Raw genomic sequence first — 27,179 nt, 5'->3', positions numbered from 1 at the left:
GACCACACAGATACTCAAATATGAATATGATTTAAGAAAGACATTTATGAATGATTAATCAATGAGATTTAAAGATGTTGTTCAGTCTGTCATTACTAGGGGGTTTATTTACAGCATAACATACCACTTACACATAATCTGTGACCCTTTAAATGCATGGTTTTCTCTGTGTGTGTGTGTGTGTGTGTGTGTGTGTGTGTGTGTTTATAGAAGTGAGAGAGTGTGGCAGAGAGAGAGACAGACATATAACACATTGTTTTGTGGAATATATCTGTTGTGTGGTTGTCAGGCTGGAATGTTTATGTGGTCCCAGCTGTTAGTTTGAGATAAGAAGCTTCATTCACATTTACTCAAACCATATTCAAAGCCCTGTCCCATAACCCCTGCCTCACACACAACTTTCCTTTCTCTGAACATCTCAACATAATACACAGCACTTTTTATGGGCTCGTTGTTTGTGGATGTGGGTATTTGATGTAATGTAAAAGGTTATGAGGACCAGTCTGTATGAAGATTATAGCCTACTGCTGATACATTTTGTTATTCAGCAAATTAACTGTATGCAACTTGGTGAAAGTAGGCTATAATCCAAAAACAATTAGGAAATTGAATTGGTGTTTGGTATAGGCAATGTTTCATTCTCATTTCACATTTTCTATCCTGAGTGGTCATATGGTGTAACGTAACTATATTGTGGTTATGTCAATCTGTGGCCTAATTGAGGTCAGTTAGCATCCTTATAGCATACACAGGTTGCAAGGTCAAACTCACCTCTTGGCCTCATATCCTTTATAGATGTTATCTGTTTTTCCTGGTTGACCAAAGACCACCTCACCACAGAGACATCCAAAATAGTTGGCTGTTCAAAACAACACTATAGTGCCACACCATATGTTACCCATTACTCTGGCAATATCAATTTAATCTTAGCTATTCTAACACCTCAATAATGCATAGACTTTTTTTTTTTTTTTTTTTTTTTAGCATTTATAGTATTGCTTAAAATCATTTGTCTGAATACTTTAAACTTTTAAGTAGGATTTTCACTTCTCATTTTAATTTAAGTACAAACAACAAAAACGCAACCAAATACCATAAAACGTGCTGTTCCCAGGATGTAACCTCATATTAACTGCCGGTGTCTATATTACAGTGTCCGTTGTTGGTGATTATAAAGTGTGCAGGCTTCGTTTCCATTCACTATTTGTAAGACCTCGTAGTGGGTGAGCCATTGTGCACATTGTAGCCATTGTCTACAGCCCATAGAATATCCTGTCATTGACATAAAGAACAACAGGAATCGACATCCACAACATAATGCATGACATGTCAATAGTACATATGCCTGCTCTCACAGGGTAGAAAAAAAATGGCTCAGTCAATGGCACTCCTCTACAATTTCTTTATAGGAAGGATTTGTTTGAGTAGGGAGGTGTGACATATTTCCTGTATAATTGAATAGTAGTTTACTTTTGAGCATTGCAGCTGCTTCTTTACCCCAACAACAGGTTGATTTGGTTATCAAATGTGAAACTTTTGCTATTTTGACAGCCTTTGTAGAAGGTAATGAAGTTACAAAATCTTTGGCATATTCAGACTTGAGTGCTATCTAAATTTTCCCATTCCACAAACTTCTTATTAGCACCTCAGAACTACAATTAGAGACCCTGGATTAACAGAGGCTACTACTATCCGCTGCCCTGAGGGATAGAGAGTCTCTCATTTTACCTCCAATTACGTCTTTGTTACGGTGAATCCTTCTCCCCTAAAGCAAACATACCATGTCAGATATTTGAGTGCAACAGGCTTGGACTTGAATGTCAATGCTGTCCTTCTAAGGTTACTCTCCATGCACTGGTTTAGTTGAAAAACCCACACTTTTAAAGAGCCACTGGTTGCTTTTCAGAAAAGGGGGGGGGGGGCAGGGAGTGATATGGGGAAATCGAAGGCATGTCTTTAAACCCGGTTTGATCTTGGATAGGAGTCATAGGACAAGCACTGATGGGCAGACTAATGTCTGCCATGTGGCCCTCTGGTATTTAAATTCTATTTTTCCTCTGAAGTTGGTCACGATGGGCCTCATTGTGTAATTTCTCGTTAACACACGTGTTGTCCTGCTGTGTGTTGTGGACAGTTATAGTTCTCATCTCTGTCTGGGTTTAGACCCTTGATTTGTTTAGTTTGGTAAAACGAATGTGCTAATAGTGCATATTTGGGTTGCTTTTGGTGTGAATGGGCCATTTGTCTGCAATTCGTCTTGCTTTTTACATTGTGAATTTGCTATGTCATTGTTTTCCAATGTATACAGACTAGAGAGCAATTTCAAAAGTCTTAGTTTTGATGGAGGAAAACGTGCCTTAGTGTGGATGGGAGATGTAGCGTAAAAGTAGCTTTTTCAAAAGAAAATGTTTCAATGGACGTGGCCTAAAACTTGCCTGCAAGCCAGTGTGACAACATCAGTCGTAATATGTGTAATTGTTCAGATCTGTTAATTACAAAGATTGTTACATGACATACTTGAAAATCCGGCCCAATCTCTATAAAATGCTTTTACAATTTTTTATTCTGCAATCTTGAATTACTGGTAAAGTCATGGAAATTCACTGGTCAGAAAGTGAGGGAACCCTACATTCGATACCATCACTAAACCAGTGTACTATCACAGTATGTTTTTATAAGGGAATTCAAAGCTATGGCTTGATCTTGAGACTTTTTACAGGTTACAGTCAGAGAAAAATGTGTGTAATGTGTCAGTATCTCTTGTAAAATGAGACACCTATTCATTACATTAAATGCAAATGTCACAGCAGGGTCAGGCTATAGTGTTCAGGGGGTTATGAAGATGGACCAAGTAATAAAATCTGTAATAAGTAAGATTTAGGCTATGGCGTTTAAAACCGAGAGGATTTGCTGCTTTGTCAGAACGCCCATTAGCTTGTCAGCATTGAGCATTTGACCTGTTCTGCTAGCCTTGATTTTATTAAAGACAGTTGGCCTTACAGCATATAGACAGATTGGGTTTAGTGATTGTAGGCGTTATGTATCACCTAAAGACCAGGTTAAGTGAAAGAGTCAGTCATGGGAGGATAGACAGGGACTCAATTATCACTATCCAATTAGTGGAGAGTTAGAGTTATTTTCTCCTAGCTGAACACAGATATTGGTGGATTATAATTGTCTCTATCCAAAATAGTGCCTTTTTCAGTATTTTTTTTTAAAGCTTAAAACTTATTTTGTTGGGTTTAGTATTGCACACTGAATGTAGATCTCCAATATTGCATTATTCAAAAACCAATACACTCCCTTGTAAAATATAGTTGCCTCTACTTCACAATATTTTGGTAGGCCTGTAATATTACATAATGTTTAAGACAGCAAAGTTATAAATGATTCCAATAACAAAGTAACATGAGCTACAGCACAGTATTACAATGAGAATTTGTGGAGGAAATGTTTCACTGTCATGAAAATAATGCCACAATGCAAAAGATCTTAATGGTCTTAAAAATAGGCTTCATTCTTTATGCAAAATAATAAAATGTCTTACCTGGGAGTGTTTTTGTGAGATTCACCTAATTTTTATATTCATACAATGGTATTTACATGGCACTCTAAGGTACTTCAAAGAATTCTCATGGTGCATGTCCAAAAACCCATGTTATTGCCATGGTTCAATGCCCAAAAACATGATAATACCTTGCACTTTTTGCTTGGTGAATATTTCTAAATCTCAGGATGTTGTGAATTTCTAATTCTCTTGCTTTAAGACTGCGATGCCTCCTGCCCATCAGCTTTAAGCACCCTCTAGTGTCGGAGTCAGGGCTGTCAGGTCGGGTCAAACCACTCTGGCTTGAGCTGTCTTGCTCTCCGCTGTGAACTCCTCACAGTGGGCAGTCAGACAAGAGACTTGTACATTGCTAGGAAATGTTAATGTTCTCTGGCGGAACCAACCCCATGTCCACAGTGCACTGGAGTACTGTGACAGGCTAATGTCAGTGTGCAGAGCCCTTGATCTGACCACATGTGACCCCTAGTTCTGTCATCCTATCAAGATTACAGATCAGATCAGCCTTTTGGTGAAAACCATCATGGTCCCTTTGATAGAAAGTTTGTTTAAATATTAGCTGATAGGCTTGGGATTGATGCATTTTTCATGCATCAAAAATCAGAAAAGATTCTGATTATCGATTATACTCGTTGCACAAAAGTCTTTGTCTCTCTATACATATTTCTCAACACAACTTTGGTAAAGTGTGACTGACAGGGTAACTTAAAGGGGTCACACACTGTATGTGTCTGCCAGATGGCATGTTCTAAAATTCTAAAGTTATTTTCTATGAAGGTATGCACACCGCCACCGTTGCTAGGTGTGTGTCGGCGGCGCCCAGCTATGACTCAGGAGGCTGCTCAAAATTCTGTAGCACCACGGAGCGCAACTCGCATAGTTTTCCATTAAATTAGACAAAAATCATTATCAAAGGTCATATATTATTTACTCTATCCATCACTATTATGATATATTGTGTATGTGTATCTTTCATATAGCCTACCAGGGCTCGACAGTAAGGACTGCCCGATGGCCCGGGGCCAGTGTGAGAGAGATTTGGGCCAGTTGCTAGAACTGTCACTTGCCCTATCGGGCCAGTGCTGCATTTATAACATTAGTGCAAGAAAACAACAAGTGAGAGAGCACAACAATTACACTGAGCGAACCAAGTATTCTAACCGTCACGTGCAGACACTGAGTGCACTCTCCTAGTACTGTTCTCATGCTTTTCCAAGTGTCTTAGCAGCAGCTATTACCAATGTGTAGAAAATAGAAGGAAAAAAAAAACACTTAAGGAATTTCGTAGCAGGATTGCACGTCTTGTGCAATATTTTAAGTATCCCTGTACATTCCGTGTTCACAGTGCGCGAAATCGCCACATTTTTCGTTTTTACATGTTGGTGAAAATTAGTAATACACAGACTGGAACACAAGTAATCAACAGTTTCTTTCTATAGGACTGAAAATCCATGTCTCTCCGTGCATATGTCTCATCATCATATCTCTCTGTGCAGCGTAGACTGTTTAATGTGCATGCGCTCTCAATAAGGCACAGAGTGTAAGTTTTATTCCCACTGTAAAGAAAAAAGCTAATTTTATCTCATTAATTCACCTTTAGAGATGAAGCACCAAATGAAACGTAATAAACTTTGTTAAACCCCAGTTATACACATGCCTGGAAATCACAAGCTGCTCGGTATCCAAAATGTAAGTATAAATTGAAATTGAAAACGTAGCATTAATTCAACATTATAATGGGCAACATACAGAGAAACTGCATAATAAGCGTCGCCATTTCTAATCGTTCAGTTTGCGCAGTTACTCCAGTTTCATATACTAACATGCAAAGTGCAAACTCATCAACGTCACTTTGTTCATTCTTGAAGAAGTACAAAAACCATCATAGCTTTTGTGTGTCTGGCGACTAGATTCACAACTTTGGACTACCACCTGCACACATCGATGTGTCCTTTTGTGTGATACCTGTGCCATGTCCTCGCATGGCACTTCGCGTACGATTTGCAGCCAGCTCCAGTAAATGTTATATTACACCCTTATGGTCTCCCAAAGCTATTGCGTCTGACTACATTAAACAAAAGGCCAAATGACTGTGAATTGAAAAGCGAACAAATTAGGCTTCCAATTTAAATGTTGGCTAATGTTAATATCGATGCCTCAAAATAATCGATGTAACAATATTTTATGACATTCCTATTAGCTGAAGTTTTTTGTGGAATATTTTTCAGAATTTAGTAAATAAGTAGTAATTTAGCTGACGTTATATGACGCAACTTAAAGCTAGTGTATAGCTACTTAGTTTTTCTCCATGCCGTTCTGTCTTGTGCCAGTTCGGGCACGCAGTCTTTCAAAGTATACTCTTTTGACCGTATGCCAGTACAGACGTGTGAGACACATGCACTCTATATGGCTTTGAGATTATTTTTTAGCACAATTAATGACAGGTACATTTGCTTACGATGCACAAAGATGTGGATTGTCCCCATGTCTAGAAAAACCAGGCTGCACGCGGACAGTCCACGCATACTGTGCTGATGACAGAATTTATGACGTGCACACTATGATTGAGACGTGGCACACGGAAAAACAAAGTATGGCCTTGAGTGATGTGCAGTATGTGCATGGGTGGGATTTCATGTCATCTTTCAACTATTGAGGGATGGAGTTCTGCAGGTGTGTCATATACAGTTGTACTCAAAAGTTTGCATACCCTTGGAGAATCGGTAATATATATACCATTTTTAAAGAAAGCATGAGTGAGCAGGCAAAACACATTTCTTTTATTTCTTATGGGATTCATATTCAACTGTAGGTTATAACAGAATGGCACAATCATAAAACAAAACATGGCAACAAAGAAAAAAATGAAATGACCCCTGTTCAAAAGTCTGCATACCCTTAGTTCTTAATACTGTGTATTGCCCCCTTTAGCATCAATGACAGCGTGCAGTCTTTTGTAATAGTTGTCTATGAGGCCCCAAATTCTTGCAGGTGTTATAGCTGCCCATTCGTCTTGGCAAAATGCCTCCAGGTCATGCAAAGTCTTTGGTTGTCTTGCATGAACCGCATGTTTGAGATCTCCCCAGAGATCTAACAAACTCATTGACTATTTATACACAGACACTAATTGCAATTTAAAAAGCCACAGGTGTGGGAAATTAACCTTTAATTGCCATTTAAACCTGTGTGTGTCACCTTGTGTGTCTGTAACAAGGCCAAACATTCAAGTGTATGTAAACTTTTGATCAGGGCCATTTGGGTGATTTCTGTTATCATTATGATTTAAAAAGGAGCCAAATACCTATGTGATAATAAATGGCTTCATATGATCACTATCCTTAAATAAAAGACAGGTTTTTTTGCATGATCAGTCATTTTCAAAATCAATGCTAAAATTTCACAATTTCTGCCAGGGTATGCAAATTTTGAGCATAACTATAGACTCTTGCCATTGCATGTAGAATATTAGACAGATGTGTGTATGGATTCAACTAGAATCTTGCAGTTGTGTAGGATTGAACTGCCTTGTGTGGTCTGTAGGGCCCCATCAGGCTGTTCCAACAGTGCACCCCCCCCCCCCCCCAAGCATTGAATGCAGCAACTACTGAGTTTCTTGAATAGAGTTGTCACTTCAAACACTATACTGGAGGGCATTTGTACTCACTACTGCATTTTTATCATGGTCTTTGAAGTGGTATTTACAGAAGATAAATTTTTCATTCTTCACATGAACAATCTGTTTGATCCCAAGTCGCAATAAGGTATGAACCTTTGTGAACTGACTTGGGTAAACATTACGTTTTGATTTTAATACTTCTTGATCTCTGACATGTTGAGAAACACCCAGGCTAATTACAGGATTTCACACATTTCCAAGGGTTTTACTCCAAATATTGGTCTTCAAATGGCATGTCCTGGCAGCTCCCTCAAACAGTTGGCGATCAAACTGAGTTTTATGAGGGAAAGGGAATGAAACTTTATCCCTGGTTCTCTTTTTTCCAGCTCTTCTTGTTGGCATTCTCCAAACAACAGAACAAAGCAAGCCCAAAGAAATTAGTGCAACATCATCTTGCAACATAGTGGTATTTTTCTGTGCCAAAAAAATTGTGAAAGTATACTTTTGCAGTATGAAACTGTAGCTTGAATGCTTGTATTGAGTTTCTTGTGATGCTTTTCCCCTCACCTGAGGGCAGATGGAGTAGCTCGGGAAGGTCTGGATATGAATCACAGAGAGCGGGTCCAGTCTTTTCTCTTATTTCCTTTCCATCTCTTTTCTATCTCCCTTTTTCTCTTTTACCTTTCCTTTTAGTGTGTAATATAGCTGTTTGTGTGCATGTAAAAGGTCTGCAAAGTTACAAAGCACAAAGTCCACGCAAAAGGGAGTTATTCTCTCCCACAGACAATACTGCTCAAGAACTACAAGAAACGGCTGGATTGTAGTCCAGCCATTTCTTCCGTAAAGTATCTATGTAACACTTTTGCATAATGCCCGCCTATGGGCTACTTTGGCCCACCCTCAAACAAACGTAGTTATGGCTGAGGCCAGGATGAGTTGGGTTAGTGTTGTCGCCATGTCGAGAAAATGCTGTTTTCTTCACTGCAAAAGCAAAACCTCTTTGTTTGGACTTCCAAAGGCAGACGAATTGAAGTTAAAATTTATTTTTACCACTATTCCTCAGCAGTACAAACAATGCTGGATTTTCAAGTTGGTTACCCCTGAAATATGGTGCAGTTCCCACTTTGTTGGGACAATCTGGTGCTTCAGGATCACAGCCTGTAAGTATGCTTGATTATTTGTGGGTTTATCTGCTACTGAGAGTTCAAATGCAGAGTTTTGTGTTTTAGCTACGGTGTACACCCAGTGCACAGCTGTAGGCCTCTGCTAACCTGCTAGCTAATGTTTTTGCGTTTAAATAGTTTTGCTAATCAGCTGCGGGCCCACTTTTTCCTACAATTGTGTAGAATTATGCAGATTGTTTGTCGTTCTTACTCTCATGAATAGTGATCAAGTGTGGAGATGGATTTATTTTTGCAAACAGTAATTTTACATCTGCAATCCACGGTAGTGCTCGGCTAACTTGCTATGTAATGTTATTGTTTTGGTAAGGGTTTACTATTCAGCTGTGGGCCAGCTTTTACCTAAAACTGTGTAACAAAATGGTCAATCTTAAGAGACTTTTATAATGATATAAATCCAAGCTGTAATGTTACGGCCGCTATCGGTAGTCCATGGCTAACTTGCTCACTAACCGGGAGTAAACCTCTGTTCTCTGTTCATATCATAAAAGTTCGGCTACACCCATTCAAGCAAAAGATGACTAACTTAGATGCACTACGTGTCTTTTACTTGAAGCTTTGTTAGGTTCACTATAATCAACAGTGTACTCTACAAAATTAAAACTTAACACTGTGAAACTTTCTGCTTAAGTCGTGCTTGCAAAGGTGGTTTGGGTCGATCAGCTTGTTCTTCCAAACTTTCATTATCGGACTCTGGCTAGAGCTGGTATGGCAAAAACTGATGCCACTGTTACCATAGTTACAATAGTGTTTACAGCTGTTAAGGAAGCCTGAAACTCAGTTATGGTAAGGGGCGTACATTTCTGACACACGCTCTATGCGGTTGACCAATCACAACAGACTAGGCCAGCTGACCAATCAGAGCAGACTGGGCTTTTCAGAAAGGGGGGCTTTAAAGAGACAGGAGCTAATTCAGAGCGTTTGAGCCAGAGGATGAAAAGAGGTTTAGCAGAAATGTATAAAATAATGTGTGTTTTGAACATTTAAAGCATGTAAACCTATTCTAGTAGACCCCCAAAATAAAATCATGAACCTGTAAATGAGCATAATATGGGCTTTTTCAAACTTATTTGAAGATTGTTAAACTGATAGTTCACTCAAAAATGAAAATACGAATTTACCTGCACACTAAATGTAGATAATGTAACCCCAATATTAACCCTAACCCTAAAAACTTACATTTTAGAAAATGTATAAGTCTAGTTTCATGAAACAGTCAAATTTGGCACCTATTCAGCCTTGTCAAAAAGACCAGCTAACAGAGCCCACTCTGTAGTGTGGACCATACAGAAGTGAAAATATTGTTTGGCTTTATTTTGGAATTGTAAGATTTTCATTCTGAGAATGTGATTTGAGATCAGATAGTTTCTTTCATGGATCGAGCTCACACAGATATCAGACAGTGGCTGAATAAACAACCTTCCCCTTCACAATATAATTACTTATGATACGTCTCACATTTCTATGGTTCTTCTGCTTTATTTGGGTTGGATATGAGTGATGACTCTCATGGGCCAATGTAATTATGATCAATCATTAATGTTCTGTATATATATGCCTAGAGTGGGCCTGTCTAATCTTGTTGGGAGGTGCTATAGAAACCACTGAAGTGTTGGCCAGTGGGTCACTGTGGCTGAAACTAACTTTCTCTCAAAGCTGATGTAAGTGACTTTCATTCATTCTACATGAATGATAACAATGAAATACGTTCAGCTCACCTGTGTTAACCAATCAGAAAGCTTGATAGCAGTTCTACCAAAACAGTACTTTTTTTTTTTTTTTTGGGGTTGTCTGACATGTCATCATCTGGCACAGCCAATGGGGTGAGTTTTAGGTGGGACTACATGTTTGTTTGAACAATTACAGATGGGGGTAGTGTTTAGGAAACCAGTTTAAAAACAGTCATTATTTTTGCAATTCCTTTTGGTGCCACTAGTGCAGTTTTATACAATGCAGATTTTAGTAAAGCTTCATTTAACAGGTTTCGTTGTTTGTGTACTGTATGGATTTGTCAGACCTGGTGTAACAATGATTTGTCAGGGCTCCTGACTAAAAAAAATTACTTCGGAACCATTGGTTCCTAAACTGAAACATTAAGGAGCCAAATGGCTGTTTTTAGTAGCCAAATCATAGATTTTCTCGATTTAGATTGCCGTTCAGAAACAAGATAGAAAGCAGAAGAAAAGGAAGTCAGCTGATAACCCATTAATCAGAGGTTTAATAAACAGTATATTTAGTAGAGAAGATATGTTTGCATTCCTTTTTGTCTCATAAATGTTCACACCCCTTTCATAATTTATACAAATATAAGAGAGACATTTTTTTATTATTATTTAGTACTAAGCATCTAAGGATCACTGGATGTAGGAAAAAGGTGGATATAAAATAAAACATTTAGTATTAGCCTAAATTATCTGGATTTGATAATTAGAACAATTAAATAATCACACTGCCGCAGGTTTTTACGTATTCATGTATACATGAGACAATGCGCAATTGAATAGATGAAATTACCACAGGAAACCACACTACCGGGTTCTTTCGAGCAGCAGATTTCAATGGTGGAAGTAGGCAGTGCTGCAGTTTAATAATCTTTTAAGCTTTATAGAATGTAATAATGTCTTTTAATTTTAAAAGTTATAAATGGTTTATTTATGGTTTACAGTGAAGAAATTATGTGGGTTCTTTTCTGAAATATCAGCAAAACAAGTTTAAACTTGATCAATGAGCCTGTATGATTATATGGACATGTAACAGGTTATGAATACACATCCTCACGTTTAACACGCTTCTAAAGCCTAAGAAATTTAATATCTAAAAAATAAAAACTACCACTAGACATGCAATAAACTATTACTGTTTAAACTATTAACCCACATACAAGAGATAATAATATTCTTCAATATGATCATATTCCATATCAAAACTTAATAACAGCTTTTTTCGATTGAGCAATATAATTTACTGCATTCAAAATAAATAATTTTAGCAGTATGACATTATTTTTATTCACTTATCCTTTCACAAACAGTAGTCCATTTGCTGCGAGGGTGGAGACGGGATCTGTTGCTCCTGTTATATTGTGTATGGTGGTCTTGATCACATAAGATCATTGTTAGATCATAATTGACCTCATATCTATCACAGTGACAGCACATTGGAAATAAAAAAAAAAAGCAGTTTGTAATCAGAGTTTATGTAATTTCTTTGTAAAAAAAAAAAAAAAAAAAGTTGATATCAGACAACAGCTGCTGCGAGTTAATTGGGTATAATAGAGCAGACACGATAACATTGATGGTGACCCGTGAATTATCATCATTTATGTAAAATCCTGTGTTTGTTCTGATGCAACAATCTGGTGGAAATTTAAAGAAGCCCCACTCTCCAATAATCTGTGGGAAACGGGGTGTTCCAACCCCACAAACAGCACTTTTTGGGCAGTTTCAGCGCAATTTGAGCGAAGTGCCTATAAACAGCAGTTCTTTTCTGGGCTACCAAATGAACCCGGAAGGGGCGGAGCATTTGTTTGTAAACTGTAACTTCATCTATTGGTGAAGAAAGGACGTCAGCTGAGGAAATGACGTAGACGTTTTACTGTTCACCTTTTGCGTCATAGTAGAGCATCGCAGAAGTCAGCAAACTCGGAGCTCTTCTACCAAGAGGCACCTAAAAGGTTAGCAACAAAGTGCATAGCGCGGCAGTCCCATAGACATTCTATGAGCGGTAAACTGCTGACGAGACAAGAGGCTGTTCTTTTTTAATGTTTACAGCTCTCCCCATTAATTTGTATTGTATCCGCAAACGGTAACGTACTGTCGTAACGAGCTGGTTGACCGTTACGCTCTGTACTATGGTAAAAACACAGAGGTTTTTGTGTCAGTATAAAAGATCTCTGGCTAACTAGCTTCTCAACAGCGAGACACTTTACAGCCACGTGCATTTATTACATTCTCTATGTGCTGATTTTGGTGCAGATCAGATGTACGTTATCCGAAGGCAGAAAACAACACAATTTGCTCCTGGATTGTTCTAACTATACGAGCTCTGCATTGCTTCACTTTCATTCTTATAAACTCAATGTAAAGCGTAATAATATTTAGACTGAGGAGAGATGTTGTGAATAAATATACGATTAAGAAAATATATATGGTTGTCTATATTTTCCTCGCAATCGCATATTTTTAATAGGTTTGTTGTCTGTAAACTTGAAACAGTTCTGTGTCTGTGCCTGTGATTTACTTCAGGCTGCATATACAAAAAATCATGTTTTCTGCCTCATTCTATGAATGGAATCCACATGAGATGAGTAAAGAAGCTGTTATAACTACTCGATGATAACTGAAAGTAAGATGCAGTAGATAATGTATAACTTGTAATTTTGCATACTGCATGGAGCTAATGCTAACACTTGCGTGCTAACCTGCATGCCATAGTATGCACCTCTGCTTTTCGGAACATGCACATAACTTAGGCCTATTGCGGTCCGATTGATGCTGAACGAAACCGATCTACAATCGCATTATCTAGGTCTGGAAGCTCAAATTCGCAAAAAACAGACTGGTATGATTTCAGCAGGACTAACTATTGCTTTAATCCGTCTGAAATCTAACTTTTAAAGTGCATGTAAATGACCTCATGGTTTAGTTTTTTAGTTCCAGATTTGCTTTGCTTGGTCCCATGCATTAAAAAATAGTGCCCAAACTGGACTAAAATCCACACTCAACTCATTAATATCTCTAACTTTCTGATATTTTCTCAGTGTTGTTTGACGATTTCTTAATTTCAGTACATTCTGAGCCGTTTTACTGACATCTGTGCTTGGCCTTGGTCCATAAAAAGAATCTCCAAACACTGAGCTAGTTTCAAAGGGTGTGCTATTCATACATGTTTAAGTGAGGTGTAATTTGGTCCAGTTGAAGTCCAGAACAGGAAGGATCTGCTTCTCTGTAGGTTTTTTTTTTTTTTTTTTTTTTTTTTTTTAAATGCATGATTTTCTGTAAAGCTGCTTTGAAACGATGTGTGTTGTGAAAAGCGCTATACAAATAAAATGACTTGACTAGGTCAGTAGACAACAGTCTGACCAAACTCAGAAGACTGATAAATGCCTTCAGGCCAATTCTTCCTGCTTGTGTGTGTTTATGTAAGCAGGCCTCAAGACTGTCTCAGGAAATGGAAATGAGCTAATAGCTGGACACATCCCTTTGAGGTTCAGACTTCCTGCTGGGCCTAAAGAAGACTTGCAGTCAGATAAAGCAGTATGGGCTTCCCGTGTTCTTGTTGTCGCCACATGAAATGGCTTTATAGAGTAGAACTACAAATGTGGTGCTTATGTATAAAATATTTCTTAAGACTGAAAGAAATTGTTTAAAATGATGTTTTGGAATGGGTATGGGCAAAAATACATATTTTTAAAACAGACTTGTCGGTGGGTTGCCTGAACGACTAGTCTACTAAGTGGTCTAAAGAAGTTGTATAAATAGGCTGGTTTCATGTTCACCTGATGTTTCTTATGTTGTGTTTACATAAGAACATGTTTTTTGGGTTCAAAAGAATGGAACTCAGGGGTCTTGGGATGTTATTTTAAAAGTTGGACTGTTTTGAACTTACAGCGCCTTCTTAAAAGCACAGTACTCATAGATGCTCAAAAAACAGCGTGATGTATTGTAACGGCCAAGGACATATGTGTGAATAGCTGTAACATGGATGTTTTAAAAACCAATGAATTTAAAGAAGCAGCTTTTCCAAGAAATAAAATATAAATAAATGAATCAACCTCACAAATTGACTAGTTGGCCATTCGTGTCCATGGATCCCTACTTTGGAATGAAATGTCAAACTTCTAGCCTATTTATTTTATTTTTGTTTCATCTGCATATGTTATTTTAATTAACAGTTGCATTTAATTAACTTGGTATTTTCTTAACTTGAGTTACACTGCTGTACAAGAAATAATGACATCTGAAATTATATCTTTTGGTCATTTATTGTTGAATCCCACATGGATAGTTGCTGGATTACTAGCCGTTAGGTGAAATTTCAAGAGGACTGGCATATCTGGTTTTGCCCTTGAAAAGAGTGTGCTGTGGTATGGTATGATGTTCCTTTGCCTTATTGCCTTGGAATATAATGTCAAGTGGTTGATGAATGCAGCTGTATTGCACATACAGAAAGGATTCTGTCTGCCATGCCTTATTTGATTTTGATCATGCAAGATGGTGCTGAAACTCTTGCATCTTGGCAATAAATGGCCATTCTCAACGACCCATTTTAAACTGACTCTCCTTTTGGATTTTTTGTATGATGCCTTCTGCCCAGCCCGGAGTGGGCACCGCTGTACTGCCATACACTTTAAGACAACTAAATGACATCACACGAAGTAGTGTAATGAAAGGAAATATGGAATAGTTCATCTAAAATGAAAATTCATTAGTCATTATTTACTACTTATGTCAGTCCAAATGTTGAAAAGTGTTATGACCTGTAAAAACATTTCCTTTTGCACTCCTCGGAAGTCATACAGGTTTGAGGTGACATTAGGGGGAGTAGGCTTAAATAATGTCCGAATTTTAATTTTTGGGTGACCTGATCTTTTAACATTTACTGTATAATGACTTAAGTCACCGACTCGAACCCCCAGTGTTTCCCATTAGTTTCCCATTAATTACATAGACTGTGGCGGCCACAGTTTCATAATGAACCAAAATATTTTTACATTTCTCATAATAACATAAGATCTCTAACGTTGTATTTTGCGCCCTTGCTTCGGCAAAGCATCTCTCCCAGTCAGTCAGCCTCAGCCCCAACCCCTGCTGTATGCGCACATGCTCAAACACACACACTGGAAATGTTAACGTTATTACCAACAGATAATGAAACTATTTTCAGCATCTGAGGAGCAAGTTCAATACAGGTATCCACTTTTGCTTCATTTCTTTGATTGTTTACAGGGCTCAACATTTTTTTTGAAGGGGCAAGTGAAAGAGAATTTTACTTGCCCCACCGGACAAGTGGACTGATTAAAACGTCAATAACAAAACATAAAAAATAACCATATATATTTGTGATAGCCTAGGCCTGTGTCACTTATTAGAAAGTTCATATTTTTATTCTGCTGTTGAATAGCAATAAATACGTAATTTTAGAATTCGCAAGCGATATAGTAACAGCTGCGCCCTGTTTGATTGACAGGCGGCGTATGTGTGTGTACTGAAAATGCTCGCGCTAATGCACCTGAACGGACAATTACATTTCAAAATTCCGCCAAAATGCCTGTCTCGGTGAGGTATTCATGTAAACATAGAGAGTGATGTCTAAAGTGAACATAAACAGAATTTATAAACTTGTAAGTATAAATGTAAGCTAATAGACCTGCTGCTGTCTAGTGTGTCATTATAATAATCAAACAACCATAACAAGAAAACACTCACTGCTCTTGACTGAGTAACTTAGTAGATTTAAAAAGTATTAATGTATTATAATCATACAGTAAAGACCAGTAGTAGTTTTGTGTTGCATTTCATTCTGAATGTTTACTTGAATACTTGATAGCCTAAAGCTGTTAAAAAAGGCACTGAATTTTCTTAATTTGTCGTCTGTTTTTTACAGCAGAGAATTAAGTTGATTGCATAGGTAAACTATTAGGTTGGGCATCGATTGTAATCTTAGGAAACATACAACAGAAACTTTAACATGTTACTTGAGCATGTAACTTAAATGTCCTTTTTTCTCTCCGGACAAGTAACTTTTTTACTCGGACAAGTGAATGACCAATTTAGTTGTCTGGAGGACAAGCTCATGACAATGCTTAATGTCGAGCCCTGATCTAACGTTAACGTTATTACCAGCGGCTCTGACAACGTAAGTATTTTCAGCATCTGAGGAGCAAATTCAACACAGGTAACCACTTTTGCTTCATTCCTTTGATGGCTCAAATGTATGCTCTAGTCGATTTTGTGTTTTGACCATTTGTGAACTGCGTTAAACTCGGTCTCATTTACCATGCTTTGTGGGTGTGACTTTTTTGCCATGTCATTACCATTCATATCTATACAATGTGTTTGATTAAATTACTACTAGAGCACAAAGTTCTTCATAAATCTAGCCTCTTAATTTTGCTCTCAAAGTGCACCAGATTGATGCATTTAACTGTACAAAATTTTCTTTAGGGGAAGCATGCCCCCGGACCCCCCTAGAGGGTCCGAGGTCCACCCACCATAGTCTCCAGAATCCTGTGTGAAACACTGAACTACCTTTGACTTTATTCAAGTTACTCTGCCCTCCTATACAGAAATCCTTTTATAACTGAATTATATTTTGATAGAAATCACCATTACTATGCAAGGTTTTAGTTATGCAGTAATATGTTCCAGAAAGTAGGCATCCTTTTGAACATCAAAGTTAACTATCAAAACTATACTTAGTTTCTATTTATTGTTTGCTTCATGGCAGAGATGGGGCTGTGGTTTATGACCTGTGTTACTTTGTTGTGAGAATAGTGTGGTTCACAGGGTGCAACTTAACAAGACGGCTTGTTAGAGGTAGAAGGCAGCCTAATCTGCTTTTTGAGCTGTCAGAAGTGAGTAGACTCTCCCTGATGGACTAAAGTTGATAAAAATCAATCTGGCCACGGGCGATCACATTGCATGCATCTGTGCTCTGAGCCCTTGCGTAAGGCCTACCGACTGACGTCTCCCAGCTGTACTGAACTGAATGAAAATGGGATATTCCCTTGGCCACTGACCACCTGCCTATAAGAGCGACAGTCACTATCTGTTATGTGAATGAAAGGGAAGTTTTGTTCCCATAGGAGGGTCTGTTTTTTTTTTAAAATTTTTTTATGAAAGCTAAAACTTTTAGTCATTCCTACTTATCAATGTGTCTGCACAATTATTGTTTTTGTCATATTGCTATTGCTGTTATTAGAATGTATGTTAAAATATTCATTTTAAGTCAGTTTTGCTGTGTCGGGCAGTCAGGACACTCAAACAAACACCAATATTTTATAGCACCACAGAGACACAGTGTTTACAGTTTTTGGGGAATCAGCCTATGGCTTACTTATACAGTAGTTGTCTCTGCATGTTCAGCTGGATTTGGAGAAAGTATTTTACCATTGAAAAAGTTTTACACTTTAGCTTACAGTTTTTCACCATTTTAATGACCTTTTAGCAGTGTGACAATTACATTTTTGTCATGTCAACTACCGTCATAAATTTCAGCATCTCACTTTGGTGATCGAGCATACATGAAAGTCTGGAGTGTGTTCTCTGTGCTGAGCTGTTAAGCACATGACAGTGATGTATAACCTTGTGCATTAATGCAGGTCTCCTGACAAATGCTGCTATTTCAGGTACCTCTGATGAGCAGCTCTGCATACAGGATTCTGGTTCAGTATGTCCCACATAGCTTTTGGCACAAGCTGTATGTGGGAGAACAAGTGTGGCCTGCTTCTGGAACTGATACCAGAATATTGGAGACATCTGTTTGATGACTTGTTAATGGTCACAAAGTGTGTTGTTCATTTAAATGATCCATTTAGCAAATATTTTGCCCTTGTTACTTTTTCCCTGGTTAGTGTTTTTTGCTAGTGCCATATGGAGTAGATGCGATATTTAATTTGATGTGAATGAAAACGATGCTGTGAGATGTACAGTACATCATACTGTTGTATACCTGTAAGTTGTATCCAATTAAACATTTAAAATGTAATCCTTTTTCAAATTTGTAGTGGACAAATTAATGTTACCTAGGACCTCTAACCTTTCTCTTATCCCAAATTAATATAAAAAAGCAATTGTAAGCCATTTGTAGGTTGATTACGCAAAAAGTGTCAAATTTGTGGCTCTGTGGCACTTTCAGAGCAATGCAGTTTGTTTGAGAATCCTGATCAACCCGAAATAGCAACATTGGTTTAACCAATAGTGTGAGTTTGGGGCGGGACTAACTGTTTGTATGACCAATGGAAGACAGGGGAGTGTTCAGGAAACTTGTTTGAAAATAGGGCTGAAATGATTAGTCAACGTTATCGACAACGTCGTCAATAAAAAAATTGTTGACAATTTTCGTTGTCGAATAGTCATTTGATTTAATTTAACGTAACATGAGATCATATGAAACTCTAATGATGGCGCGAGAGCAGCAATGCAGCTCGCGCCTGACCGAGGAGAGAAAGAAAATGCAGCTCACAGTCCAGACGTACTCTAAACTTTCCAAACAGCTTCAGGTGATGTAAGTATGAGGGAATTATACAAAAATACCAAATAAATAAATACAGAAGCACTCTCGTTGTGGAATAATTAGAGCCGGAGATGCCGCTCCGCTTAAGCAAAACTTGCGTGTCGAGCATCTTTAAAGGAAACACCCTGGCGTTACATCTTTAATGCAGCTATATTTAATGTGTTATAGCTTTATTAAAGTTCAAATAATACGGAAGCAGGTCATGTAAATAACTATAAACTCCGAAACTGGCATTTTTCTGTGCGGTCAGCGTCTCTTCTATGAGTTGCGCAAATGTCCCGATCTAAAAGAGAGATTGAAACTGCACCTGGCTGATGCACACTCTGTCGCGGGGACGCTCATCCATCGAGCGGGCACACTTGCTGCAGCTAGACTATAACGTGATGGCTCACGACTTATTGAATCATAAAATATGTCACTGTGCATTTCTTATCGTGAAGAAATTTGGCAATATGCAGCTTTATTAATAAGAGAGAGTTTGTTTTTTTTGTGAGTTAAATATGGACTGAAGTGAGCAGAAGGGTGAGAGAGGTAGTCTTCACCCCAGTATACACTGCAACAAAAAATTTTTTTTTGATTTGTTTTTGTTTTGGCTTGTTTTCCAATATAAATATCTAAAACTCCTTTAAAACAACATTCATTTACTTTAACAGCTATACTGCAGAAGAAAAGATTATTATCCGAGAATGTTGAATATAATATTAAAAATACAAATATTTTAAAATATCTAAAAATCCTTTAAAAAAAAGATGCATTCACCTGAGAATCAGCATATAAGATATTTAGACTTGCTTTAAGAGAATAGATCTTGATTATAAGTATATTTTATCTTTACTGTACTCGCAGAAGTATAGTGACACTAGTATACAAAATACACTTATATTTAAGATACATTCTCTTAGCAGGGCCTGGGTAGCTCAGTGAGTAAAGACGCTGACTACCAGCCCTGGAGTTGCGAGTTCGAATCCAGGGCATGCTGAGTGACTCCAGCCAAGTCTTCTAAGCAACCAAATTGGCCCAGATGCTAGGGAGGGTAGAGTCACATGGGTTAACCTCCTTGTGGTCTCTCTAATGTGGTTCGTTCTCGCTGGGGTGCGTGGTGAGTTGTGCGTGGATGCTGCGGAGAATAGCGTGAAGCCTCTACATGTGCTATGTCTCCGCGGTAACACGCTCAACAAGCCACGTTATAAGATGCGCAGATTGACGGTCTCAGACGCGGAGGCAACTGAGATTCGTCCTCTGCCACGTGGATTGAGGCGAGTCACTACACCACCACGAGGACTTGGAGCGCATTGGGAATTGGGCATTCCAAATTGGGGAGAAAAGGGGAGAAAAAAAAAAGATACATTCTCTTAAAGCAAGTATGAATATCTTATATGTTGCTTCTAAAGTAAATGTATCTTGTTTTAAGGATTTTTAGACAATTTAAATGGAAAACAAGACAAAAACACTTGATATCAATATTTTTTACTGAATTAAACTTGATAAAGTATTTTTTCATTTTTAATTCAGTGAATGTCATTTAGAGATATTTTTAAAAGATGATTTTGTCCTCTTTATTGTTAGTAAGCACATTTAATACAACTTTTAACTCGGGACACAAGCAGAATAGTCAGTTTAAAGCTAATGATTAATCATTGCAATAATCACCCAAATAGTCAAATGATCGTTCTAATAATTGTTAGAATAGTCGATTTATCAAAATAATCGTTAGTTGCAGCCCTATTTGAAAACAGTCAATATTTTTCCATTGGTAATGCTGCTGGCACAGGAATTACACAGTTCACCTTTGAATAGAGCATCTACTTGAACGTCTGTTGTTTTGGGGCTTTGTCAGAGAGATAAAGTTATTTTTCTTTCCCTGGACTTTTAATGGAGGTTGTGCAAGTTCATTAACTGTATCCCAGTAAGCTCTAAATTGACCCTGTCCCTGTTGTTTGATTTTGCTCACATTCTTTCCAGCACTAGGAAGAATAGCATGGAATTTTGCATATAGCTCATCCCAGTCATTAGCTATCTCAGGATCCCATCTGTGGATACTGAATTGTTGAAGTTAACTGTAGAGGCAGACAGCGGAGGGCTGATTAGCTTGGATTCCACCTTCAGGTCTTGTTTTTGTAGTATCAGACGGTGCACAGGTGCTCACATCTATCTTTGTGTTTGAAGTGGATCACAGGGGCTTTGATCCAACACACGGTCTCACGCATGCTTTAATACACCGGCTCCGTGCAGATGTTTAACGTACACATGACCTCATAGGGCCAGGAATGCTCTTTGTAATCATGGAGTGTCGCTTGATACTGGCGACAAGGAGAGACGAGTGCTGAAATTTAAAATTACACTTTGAATGTCTGTAAGGTAATGGTATAGTTGAAGTAGTTGAAAAAGTTAAGGTTTATGCATATCAATTAAAAATAAAAATAATCAAACTGAATTGAGTGATCTTTAATAAAGTAAAATAAAATAAAAATTGGAGATATTTATAAATTGTTTTATTAATTAAATTCTGTTAAAGATTACACAATTCCGTTTAATTGAAATTTATTATCTTTATAATAGGCTTAATGGGATAGTTCACCCAAAAATTCTCATCATTTACTCACCCTCATGCCATCCCAGATGTGTATGAATTTCTTTCTTCTGCAGAACACAAATGAAGATTTTTAGAAGAATATTTCAAACAATGCAAGTGAATGGGTAACAACATTTTGAAGCTCCAAAAAGCACAAAGTCAGCATAAAAATAATCCATAAGATTCCAGTGGTTAAATTGATCTCTTCTGAAGCGATATGATAGGTGTAGGTGAGAAACAGATCAATAATTCAGTTTTTACCCTAAATTCTCCTCCTTGCCCAGTAGGGGGCGATATGCATGGAGACTGCAAATCGCCAAAAACACCTATCATATCTCTTCAGAAGACATGGATTTAACCACTGGAATCTTATGGATTACTTTTATGCTGACTTTATGTGCATTTTGGAACTTCAAAATGTTGTTACCCATTCCTTGCATTGTTTGAAATATTCTTCTAAAAATCTTCGTTTGTGTTCAGCAGAAGAAAGAAAGTCATACACATCTGGGATGGCATGAGGGTGAGTAAATGATGAGAGAACTTTTTTTGTTGGCTGAACTATCCCTTTAAAATAATTTTTTGAGTCCATGTTATGCAAACGGTAATGTAGAGTCATTTATGCAAAATCAACAGTGTTAGAGTTAGGGTAAAAAAAAAACTGAGATATACAATGCTGAAATATACATTAATTGGTGTTTTCCAATCAGTGGGAGTTTTCAAACCGGGATGGGCATTTTTCAATTGCTTTACACGATTTGCCTACTACATTGAGATTTTCCCTGCTTTCTTTGGATAGTTCAAGAATGCCCATCCTGGTTTGTAAATGCCCACTGATTACTACATTGAGATTCCCTACTTTCATTGGATAGTTAAAAATTGCCCATTGCAGTTTGAAAACATGCTCAGTTTGTGAAACACACATAATTGTTCCTCAGAGAGCTATACTTCAAAAATACAGTTGATGATCATGAGGAAAAAAAAAAAAAACTGGTACATCTGAAGTGCATTTATCATTATACAAAAATATTTGGCTTCTGAATGTAACAGTTTACCAAACAGATTGTGTAGTGTAGTTAACGTGTGTTTGGTGCTAGATAATAAAATTGAGCCTGTTTATCGTAATCCAGGCATTTCATACAATTCTTTCTGAATGAATTGATAGACTGTTTTCAGAAATCTGCTAAATTTTTGGTTCTCACAGAAGTGAGTGAATACATATAATTCTTTAAACAGCGTTGTATCGGTAGTTTGACCTTGTTAAAGTTCTAGCCATAGGAGTAATTTCCCTTTTTGCTTTTGTCGAAATATTGGGGCTGTTTTTAAAGCACTTTGCTTGTGCAGCATGCCAAAGTGGACTCATAGTTCAGATATCCCACGTTATGAGAAATACATAAAAAATGCAGGGTCACTTGGGGCAGAGAGAGGAAGTTTGAATGTATACCATGGTATGAAGCTGTACAGCATCTACAGTTGGCTGCAAATGTAATGAGCTCCATTCCCTATGACAAGGGGGCAATCACATGAGGAAACCGGAGGTAATTTGGTCAAAACTGCTTGTTAAATGAAGTGGAGTGCCTCCGTGGCTGTACGAGCTGTGCACACACTGGCTTTAGAGAATCATTAGATTTGTTTCTGGGTCCATTCCTCATTCTGGCTGTAATGAAACACAGGGCAAGGGTAGTTACCTGCCCCACCTGACTTTGCTGGGCCACTAGCAATAGGTTTCCAAAGCACTTGAAGATTTCTGCTAGTGATGTGCAAAAGTACGTATTTTCAAAATCGACTTGTGTGGGCCTTGACTGAACAGCTAGTTGACTAATTTTTTTTTAAGAAAGTCCTGTATAATTAAGTTAATTTCTGCTTTTAATAGACATTTTGTGTCTTTAGATATAGGCTCTTTTTCTTATGAACTGTGTTTATTTTGTTTGTTCAGAGATCCGAGCCCAGTTGGTGGAACAGCAGAAATGTCTGGAGCAGCAGACGGACATGAGGGTGCAGCTCCTTCAAGACCTCCAGGACTTCTTCCGCAAGAAGTCCGAGATCGAGATGGAGTATTCGCGCAACCTGGAGAAGCTGGCCGAACGCTTCATGGCCAAGACCAGGAGCACAAAGGATCACCAGCAATATAAGTGAGTGTGTTGTGGTTCATTAGAGATGCATAACATTTTAGTGACAGTTGGTATTGGACTATATATTCATTTTTGTTTTTTTGAATTATTGGTATAAATCAAATCAAATCACTTTTATTGTCACAACCATATACACAAGTGCAATAGTTTGTGAAATTCTTGGGTGCAGTTCCGAGCAACATAGTAGTTGTGACAGTGATGAGACATATAACAATCTACAATAAACATCAAATTTACACAACACAATTTAAATCTAATATACACAATTACACACAACACAGTATACAAATAATAACATACAATGTACATTATACAATACACACAATATAGAATACACATTATACATAAAATGTTCAGTAGGTTGTATTGTACTGTATTGACATTCAGGCTGTTGGTTGATAGTCAGTTGCCAGTTTGTTGTTAAGAGAGAATATAATTTATGACAGTCCAGTGTGAGATAATAAGATTAATAAAGTACAGTGCTGATGTATATTGATCGTGAGAGATCAAGAGTTCAAAAGTCTGATTGCTTGGGGGAAGAAGCTGTCATGAAGTCGGCTGGTGCGGGTCCTGATGCTGCGATACTGCCTGTCTGATGGTAGCAGTGAGAGCAGCCCATGGCTCGGGTGGCTGGAGTCTCTGATAATCCTCCAAGCTTTTTTCACACACCACCTGGTATATGTCCTGGAGGAAGGGAAGCTCACCTCCGATGATGTGTCTGGCAGTTCGCACCACCCTTTGCAGGGCTTTGCGGTTGTGGGCGGTGCTATTGCTGTACCAGATGGAGATGCAGCCAGTCAGGATGCTCTCTACAGTGCTGGTGTAGAACCGTGTGAGGATGTGGCGGTTCATTCCAGACTTCCTCAGCCGTCTCAGGAAGAAGAGGCGCTGATGAACCTTCTTCACAATGGCCTCAGTGTGGATGAACCATGTGAGTTTCTCAGTGATGTGGACACCCAGGAACTTGAAGCTGCTGACTCTCTCCACTGGTGCTCTATTGAAGGTGATGGGGCTGTGTTCTCTTTCTCTTCTCCTGAAGTCAACCAGAAGCTACTTTGTCTTACTGACGTTGAGGGAGAGGTTGTGCTCCTGACACCAGTGTGTCAGAGTGTGCACCTCCTCTCTGTAGGCTGTTTCATCATTGTCAGTGATCAAACATACCACTGTCTTATCATCAGCAAACTTAATGATGGCATTGGAGCTGAGTGTTGCCACACAGTCATGTGTGTACAGGGAGTGCAGGAGTGGGCTGAGAACACAGCCCTGTGGGGCTCCAGTGATGAGGAGATGTTACTGCCCATTCTAACCACCTGGCGTCTGCTTGACAGGAAGTCCAGGATCCAGCTGCACAGCGAGCTGTTTAAGCCCAGAGCCCGGAGTTTCTCATCAAGCTTGGAGGTCACTATGGTGTTGAATGCTGAGCTGTAATCTACAAACAACATTCTCACAAAAGTGTTCCTTTTTTCCAGGTGGAAGAGAGCAGTGTGTGTTGTAGATGCAATGGCATCATCAGTGGAGCGGTTGTTGCGGTAAGCAAATTGCAATGGGTCCAGTGATGGAGGCAGCACAGAGCAGATGTAATCTCTGATTAGTCTCTCAAAGCATTTGCTGATGATGGGGGTCAGAGCAACGGGACTCAGTCATTTAAGCAAGTGATTTTGGATTGCTTTGGTACAGGCACAATGGTGGACGTTTTAAAGCATGTGGGGACTACAGACAAGGAGAGGGAAAGGTTGAAAATGTCCGTAAAAACACCAGCCGGTTGGTTAGCGCACGCTCTGATGGCGCAGCCCAGAATGCTGTCTGGACCCACGGCTTTACGGATATTCACCCGTCGGAAGGATCGTGTTACATCCGCTACAGAGACAGAGAGCGAACTAACCTCTGTAGCTTCGGCCGTGTGAGCTCTCTCTGCGAGGGCTATGTTATTTCCCTCGAACCGTGCATAAAAAGTATTTAGCTCATCCGGGAGAGAGGCAGCGGTGTTCACAGCGGAGTTTTTATTCCCTTTAAAGTCCGTGATGATATTAATTCCTGCCACATGCTTCTAGAGTTGGTGGTGTTAAACTGTCCTTCAATCTTGTTCCTCAACTGGCATTTTGAGGCTCTGATAGTTTTTCAGAGAGCATAACTGGCTTGTTTATGCTCCTCCGTTTTCCTGGAATTAAAAGTGGAGGTCCGTGCATTAAGTGCCGCGTGAACATCGCTATTAATCCAAAGTTTCTGGTTCGGGTCCGTATTGTTTTGGATGGAACAACATCCTCTACGCACTTTCTGATGAAACACGTTACGCTTTCAGCGTAAAGCTCGATGTCGTCATCAGAGGCGGACCGGAACATATTCCAGTCCGTGTGATCAAAACAGTCTTGTAGCATAGAGTCTGATTGGTCCGACCAACACTGGATCGTTCTGAGGTTGGGTGCTTCCTGTTTCAGTTTCTGACTGTAAGCGGGCAAAAGCAGAATGGAAGAGTGGTCCGATTTGCCAAATGGTGGGCGGGATTTGTAGCCATCCCGGAAGGGAGAGTAGCAATGGTCCAAAACCCGGTCCCCTCGTGTGTTAAAACTGATGTGTTGGTGGTATTTTGGTGCAACTGATTTAAAATTGGCTTTGTTAAAGTCCCCAGTCACAGTGAACGTGGTTTCCTGCTTGCTTATAATCCCATACAGTTCCTTGAGTACCCGGTCTGTGTCGGCTTGTGGCTAGAATGGTCGACACCGAAGCATGAGAAATTCCAGATCAGGAGAGCAGAAAGACTTGATAGAATGTACATTCCTCTGATCACACCAGGATTTGTTGATCATAAAACATACACCACCACCTCTGCTTTCACCTGAGAGGTCTGTCCGCTCGGTGCACGGAGAACCCCATGGGTTCAATGGCTGAGTCTGGAATCTCCGCAGACATCCAAGTTTCTGTAAGGCAGATAATGCAGCAGTCCCTCATCTCTTGTTTGAAAGAGATCCGCACTCTCAGCTCGCAGAGCTTGTTGTCCAGAGACTGAACATTTGCCAGTAGAATACTGGGTAGCGGGGGTCGATTTGCGTGACGTCTTACTCTGATGAGAACTCCAGCTCTGTTTCCCCTTTTCCTTCTGCGTTTCCGCAGCCGGGCAGCCCAGACAAAGGGCTCCGCTGGCCTGTTTGTAAACAGCGGGTCGGCATTGAGGAATTTGAAGTCCGTTTTACAGTGTGTAATTGCAGAACCAATGTCCAAAAGTGTTTGTCTGTCGTAGACAATAAAGCAGACAACATCCAAGACAAAAAACATAAGAATTGTAAACAAAACAAACAAAAAACTACAATGTTGTTTCGGAGCTCGCAGCAGCCATACTCGGTGCCATCTTGAGTCCAATCATCCTGACATATAGGTCTGACATTGGAAGCAGATGAAATCAGGGCTTATTTTTCCAGTTTAATCCTAAACTTTCTATGCCAGGTTACAAAAATACTATAATGTTATCCATCTTTTCTATCGTACATAAAAAAAATATTTTCATGTCTGATTTTACTTAAAGGAATAGTTCACCCAAAAATGAAAATTTGCTGATAATTTAATCCATCCAAGATGTATCTAAGATTCTTTCTTTATCAAAACAGAATTTAAGATTTTTAGGATTTCATTTTAGGCCTCCTCCTTTAAACAATGCAAGTGAACGCGCTTCCTGCCTCTTCCTCCACGTGACCTTACCAACGAGCTTACGCCATCCCTCTCATGAGCGTGCGTCACAGAGATGTACAGAAGCGAACATTTCTAGTTAAAAAGTATAGAAGTATTGTTTTGTTTCTAAAAATAATCAATCGTTTGGGTTCAGAAGAACTTTATTTGTCGACTGGAGTCGTGTGGATTATTTTGATGCACCCTACATATACATTTTGGA

General features: G+C 38.8%; 1 protein-coding gene across 2 annotated transcripts in view; it reads left to right on the top strand.

Moving 5' to 3' along the window:
- The window catches only part of LOC127417281 (SLIT-ROBO Rho GTPase-activating protein 1-like), a 153,270-nt gene that overhangs the window by 24,536 nt on the left and 101,555 nt on the right, over positions 1-27,179 (top strand). For both annotated transcript variants that reach the window (XM_051657183.1, XM_051657185.1), the window contains exon 2: positions 23,104-23,299. In XM_051657183.1, the coding sequence (XP_051513143.1) occupies positions 23,104-23,299 (196 nt within the window). The remainder of the gene's footprint in view (positions 1-23,103; positions 23,300-27,179) is intronic.

Source organism: Myxocyprinus asiaticus, chromosome 26 (assembly GCF_019703515.2).
Source record: "Myxocyprinus asiaticus isolate MX2 ecotype Aquarium Trade chromosome 26, UBuf_Myxa_2, whole genome shotgun sequence".
NCBI classification, from domain to species: domain Eukaryota; kingdom Metazoa; phylum Chordata; class Actinopteri; order Cypriniformes; family Catostomidae; genus Myxocyprinus; species Myxocyprinus asiaticus.
Note: the sequence above shows the minus strand (reverse complement) of the source record. Positions and strands in the feature narration are given on the sequence as shown.